Genomic DNA, 6,220 nt, shown 5'->3' with positions numbered 1-6,220 from the left:
CGTACATTCATCGCGTGAGCCCCTTCCTTCGTTCTCAACTCTCTTCTTATCATTGGACTTTCGACTTCATTTCATCTATGTCATAAGCTCTATTCATTCATTATGTACATCGCATTTATTCATGTTCATTCTCATCATTTATCATTATTTAATCTCCGTGCAATATTCACATTTACCATTTATGCATTTTCATTCCGAATCTTCAACTTGTGCTTGGCTACACCTTGCAAGTGTACGGCCAGCCTCATCAGTACCCAATAAACATAACGAACAGGGAATACTTTCTTTTCATGTATTTTATTGTCAGTGCAACCTTGTTTTCCTCTTAGCTAAAATAAAAATAAGAGTTATGTTGTGTGACGAGTGAACACGCTTATACAATATTAATTCATAATTCATCGACACACTCCCCAGAAGGAAAAACCAGTTACCACCAGTTGAAATTTCCAACTGGTTCCAGTTAACTTCAACTGGAACCAGTTGGATTCAACTGGAACCAGTTAAATTCAACTGGTTCCAGTTGATTCTAACTGGTCCATGATGCACATCAAGCAGATATTTGGTGCGACTGCATTTCATTTAACTGGAACCAGTCCTTATAATGACCAGTTACACCAGTTGATAACGGGTCTGTTTGCATACTTCCAGTTGCACCAGTTGATAACTGGTCTGTGCATGGCATATTGCCAGTTGCGCCAGTTGATAACTGGTCTCGGGCATATTTCCAGTTGCACCAGTTAATAACTGGTCCGTGGGCATATTTCCAGTTGATAACTGGTCTATTAATTCCAACTGGACCAGTTAGAATTTGACCAGTTGAATTCCAACTGGACCAGTTAGAATTTGACCAGTTGAATTCCAACTGGACCAGTTAGAATTTGACCAGTTGAATTCCAACTGGACCAGTTTAAAATCTGACCAGTTGAATTCCAACTTGACCAGTTAGAATTTGACCAGTTGAATTCCAACTGGTCCGGTTGAAATTCAACTGGTCAAATTCTAACTGGTCTGTGTGCATATTTCCAGTCGACACCAGCTAATTTGCATAATGGATATGGGGTGCATGCACATCCATGTTTCAATACAATTTATCTGAATTTACAGCATATTTCTTAATTACTGATGATTTAGTTAAGTGCAATTCATTTCAAAATGCTACAAATACAAATTGCCAATTATTATGACATTTCATTGCTTCGTGTAAATAACAATTAATTAAACATGAATTAGGGAAAACATTAACTATGAACTAAAATAGATTCGATAAAATACAAATATTTTCAACATAGTGTGTCACATTGAATTGATCAAGTCACTTATTACCAATGCCTTTACATTGGAAATTGCAGACGATCTACTGGGTTAAATTGTTGCCATTGACAAAATTAATTAGTAAAAGTGCTAATTATACCTTTAAATTACTAATTTAATAGAGTAATTAAGGTTTTCAACTGGTTGGAAGTTTTGCCAAATGGTCTAACTGGTCCAGTTAGACCAGTTAAATCCAACTGGTAACCCTGGAAATTGAAATGGGCCAGTTTAATTCTAACTGGACCAGTTAGGATTCGACCAGTTGAATTCCAACTAGACCTGTTAAAATTTGACCAGTTGAATTCCAACTGGACCAGTTAGAATTCAACTGGTCTGGTTCAACTGGCCCATTTCAATTTCCAGGGTTACCAGTTGGCTTAAACTGGTTCAACTGGACCAGTTGCAACTGGTTTTTCCTTCTGGGTCATATCTCTACAAACCTTAACTTTACGAGAGCACATATGAAACTTTCCGCACAATGTATTACCCTATGCATAAAGTTTACGGCACTGTCTATAAATATCTCTATCATCACACAGGTCCTCAGTATTAAAAATAGTGACCTAGGTACTTAGCCTCTTTAAAAAATCAAGTTTAGCACCACACAAATAATACCAACTTACAATGTTCTTTACAATTCACAATCATAACGTGACTCTTCTTCGGATTATATTTAACATCATTGTCTATACCAAACTAGGTACAAATATTCATCAAGCTCTGTAAACCTCCAGTTGATGGACTAAAAATAAAAAAATCATCACCATACATTAAATGATTAACTTTGGTACTCCCAACTAAACAGCCAGTTCTACAGTAATTATTCAATTTGACAGATAAATCATCCATATACAAATTAAATAAGTATGGAGTCAATATACCTCCTTACCAACATGACAGGTGCCGAAAAGGCAATTACCCCATCTATTAATGCCCAATATACATCTCCATTCACCATAGTTAACTCTTTGAATGTATTAGTTTTGCTATTATTGCCCACCATACATCTCCGTTCGTGACTTAATCAGGATCTCCTCAGATTAAGAATTCATCCCACTGGCTTTTGTCATAGATGCCATGAAAAAGAGATAGTAAAACACTTGTTAGTATATTGCCCTAAGTATATTATAGAAAGGGCTATATTTTTCACAGAAATAAACGAATCTCAACCGGGAAAATGTGTGTTATTATGTATCTATACCAATACAAAGCCTAAACCATGTTGTACCCATAATCAATTGTGTGTTGTATTTATTCCTAATTTGGTATAAATTGATAGTACACGTATGTTAATTGATGTTACATAAATTGAAAAAAACAGCCGGAAAATGATTTGAAATTGAACATGATCAATAAATTTGAACTTGAACTTGAAACAGTTTCCTATCAGGAAGTAATACCGCCCTTCTATAGAGAACAATGAATCGCAAAACATGATACAATGTTATGGACTACGCTAAATTATACTTACTACATAAATAAATATAACAACATAATGTAATAATGAAATAATATAAGAAAAAGCATCAACAATAATAATAATAATAATAACAATAATGATAACAATTATAATAATATTAATAACAATAATAATGATAATACTTACGATAATAACAATAACACTAATAATAATAATAATCATAATAAAATAAATAAAAATGAGTAATGTAACAATCCCAGAATGACTAAATTTCAAGATGTTCAATAAAGTAGTGAACATGGTATGCTGTACTTAACAGAATTACGTATCTTAACAAAATAGTCTTTACAAATTATTTATTTTGGACAAGCCCGCATGATAGGAAGGGATATGCATGTGTGCAGGTACGTATGTATATAATTATATGCATATTTATATATGTTGTGTATATGTTGATGTCTATAGATATAACAAATAATCCGCACTGTAAAGTAACACTAACCAAGCCCATGAATGTTTTGCTTACATTTTATTTTTATATTGTCAAATTTTGAGATTGAATATGAACCCCTCCGAACACTTAGGTACACAGACGCCCCTAATCTATGCCTGAGTTACCTAGGCCCGCCGAAAAGTCAGCGTAATTTAATTTGCTGAGTGGTAAGATGGCATCGTTTAGACAAGGGCAGGGCAAGCGCTATGTGGAACCAAAAGTGACCAAGATAAATCACTAGTAAGCAATGTATAAAGGATGGGCGAGAGCACACATCCTTGTGGAGTACCTGTGCTAAGTCGTCTAACTTGGGACATAACATTTCCAAAACGTACTTGTTGCACCTTGTTTATCATGAAATCCCTTAACCATTGACATAATTTGGGACTCACAACACTGCTTAGTTTTTTTTCACCAAGGTTCCAGGAACTATCGCATTAAATGCAGAAGAGAAATCTACAAAGAGCACCCTAGCATAATGTACCAGTTCTTTCCAAATGTTTACGCTTTGGTCGGGTGTAACTGGTAATAAATCGCTTTTTATGAAACTTTCTTTTCCAATTATTATGATTGCAAGTCTTGTGATTCCTTCTGAAACTTTGATCTGATGAAACGGGGAGGAATCATCATGAAGAAGATGACGCCCTCTATAGCCAGGAGCCATATAAACGATGTTGTGTAGCTTCCCGTCATGTCTGCCAGCATTCCTAAGGAATGATATAAATAAATGAATATCATGAGTTAAATGCGAAATCATTTTGTTCTTAAGACTACCGCCTGGCGATCGTTTCTCCGTCAACATGTATTCTTTGAATGTAATACAATAAAGGAAGTCTGGGGGAAATGTGGAGATAGACTTAATTTACCAATTTTGAAGAAATTATCCTGGAAAGAAATTCATATAGGAATAGATGACACTACTTTTAAAACAGAGCAATTATTGAACCACATTTTAATTTTGATTAAATATATGATTTTCCACAGTAGAGAGAAGGGAAACCCTCCAAAAGCAAAAGAAATAGAATATAGATTGTTGGAAAATAGAAATGAAGAGAAAAAACTTTCAATGGAAAGAGACACACTTTCAATTCATTTAAGGAAATGGGAAGCTTTGGAAAGTTTAGAATAAATGTTTTCAGTTTTTTTTTCTCAATATACAACTTCCTGACCCTCCTCTCTTCTCTTATTATTTTGTTATTTTGTATCCAATGTTATAAATGTACAATATTTCTTTGAGAGAAGTGAATAAAAACCTATGAAAACAAAAAAGTCATTTCGAATCTACTGCAAATCGCCTAATTCGTACGTCAGCAGTGACAAATTCCAGTCTATAGTAATGTTAAATTTGTCTTTGCTCGCTCGGAGAAAACAGCATATTAAACACAAGAAAAAAATCCAAGAACAATCAAAATAGCGTTTGTTTACGTGATTCAAGTTAAAATGATATTGTTCAGTTTTAATAAGGGAGCAAAGAATAGAGGGAGAGAGAGAGAGATAGAGAGAGAGAGAGAGAGAGAGAGAGAGAGAGGGAGACGAGGAGGCAACTTAAAAAGAAATGTGTATTGTACTGTATTTGTATTTGTCTTGTATTGCACTTTGCTGTGCAGGGGCTATGGGTAACTTTTTGGAACTTTCGATTCTCGTATCGTACAACGATATAAATGGCGATTTCAAGATGACGTGAAAAGCAATCATTAAGTTTCATACCTGTCAGATAAGTACCAACGAGAGCTCCTATCCCGAAAGAGATTTGCATCATGGCGAAAACGAGCGGAAAGGCCGAGCTAGGAGACCGTTCCTTGGAGACGAAAATCATGAACATGTTTTCTTCATTGATGGCAAATGACGTAATAAATGACGTAACGATCATGACGGCGAAGTTGGCAGAGAAGATATCGACAAGCATCGAGGCAATGTTGACTAGCCTCAGGAGAAGGAAGAGGTCGTAACCAGAAACCAGTTTTGAAGTTAGAATGACGCCGATGAAGATACGCGAAAGAAAACACGCAACAGATGTGGAGTATAAAAGACAGAGCGTTGAGTAGAGAGACTTTCCTCGACTGATGGCTCGAGGTATAAAGAAAGCATGCCATCCTCCATGTAACATGGCAACAAAGGCATTTGCAACCATGATGACAATTAGACATCTGTCCTGATTGTATACGGAGTCCATCAAAGTCCGACGAATTCTTTTGAGAGAGAGCTTCGAGGTAGTATCCGCAGATGGATGATCGGTGCCTGAACTTGACAAGTCGTTCACTCCCTGTTGATGTCGGCCGTGGGTTGGGGATTGTAAGTTGTCATTTATTTCCATCAATGAACATGATTCACTGCACAAATCGCCTTTATCTTGTTCAGACGTGGTGGTCATGGATGTGGGACAACGATCTCCTAGCGGTTCTTTGTATTGTTGAAGTGATGTGTCTTGCATTTCATCGCATTCATCTTGAACCGTTCCAGAGATCAAACCTTGACAGTGTTCCGTATGACGCAGAATAGATTCATTCTCTGATCCCACGGTGGCATCATTGTTTAGGCCATTATTAGTCACCATTGACGAACATTCTTGGAGTGAACTCCTGTCTCGATCCTTGATAGATATTTCTTCAGAATGGTTGTGGTATTTAACTGAATCAGAAGTGGCCACATTTTCTGACTTGTCATGAATGTTTGTATCAACCATAACGGTTAGAGGTATGAGATTACAGGTGATTGCCCCCATGATCAGCATGGCTCCCCTCCATCCGTAGATGTCCATCAGGTAGGCTGCAAGCAATGGACTGATCAACATCCCAAAGGCATACCCAGACCTGCTGATACCAAAGAGCGCGTAGAAGTGATCATGGGCGTGTGCTTCTAAACAGGTTACCAAGCACTGTGACAAGATGTTTCCGCCTAGACCTGCACAGTCAAAGAAGATAAGAACGCGTTCACACCGTCAGCTTAGAAAATGCGGATATTGATGATAATGATAACAAAGAAATTACAAAACTGGA

The 6,220-nt window shown here is 36.5% G+C and overlaps 1 protein-coding gene across 1 annotated transcript; it reads right to left on the bottom strand.

Moving 5' to 3' along the window:
- Positions 1-3,011: 3,011 nt before the first annotated feature.
- On the bottom strand, positions 3,012-5,970 carry LOC105446954. The gene is made up of 2 exons (XM_030978957.1): positions 4,932-5,970; positions 3,012-3,931 (listed from the first exon to the last, which is right to left on the bottom strand). Exons 1-2 carry the CDS (start codon positions 5,953-5,955, stop codon positions 3,789-3,791), a joined length of 1,167 nt encoding a protein of 388 aa, XP_030834817.1. The 5' UTR covers positions 5,956-5,970; the 3' UTR covers positions 3,012-3,788.
- Positions 5,971-6,220: the final 250 nt, after the last annotated feature.

Source organism: Strongylocentrotus purpuratus, unplaced genomic scaffold (genome assembly GCF_000002235.5).
Source record: "Strongylocentrotus purpuratus isolate Spur 01 unplaced genomic scaffold, Spur_5.0 spur5_scaffold_1, whole genome shotgun sequence".
NCBI classification, from domain to species: domain Eukaryota; kingdom Metazoa; phylum Echinodermata; class Echinoidea; order Camarodonta; family Strongylocentrotidae; genus Strongylocentrotus; species Strongylocentrotus purpuratus.
Note: the sequence above shows the minus strand (reverse complement) of the source record. Positions and strands in the feature narration are given on the sequence as shown.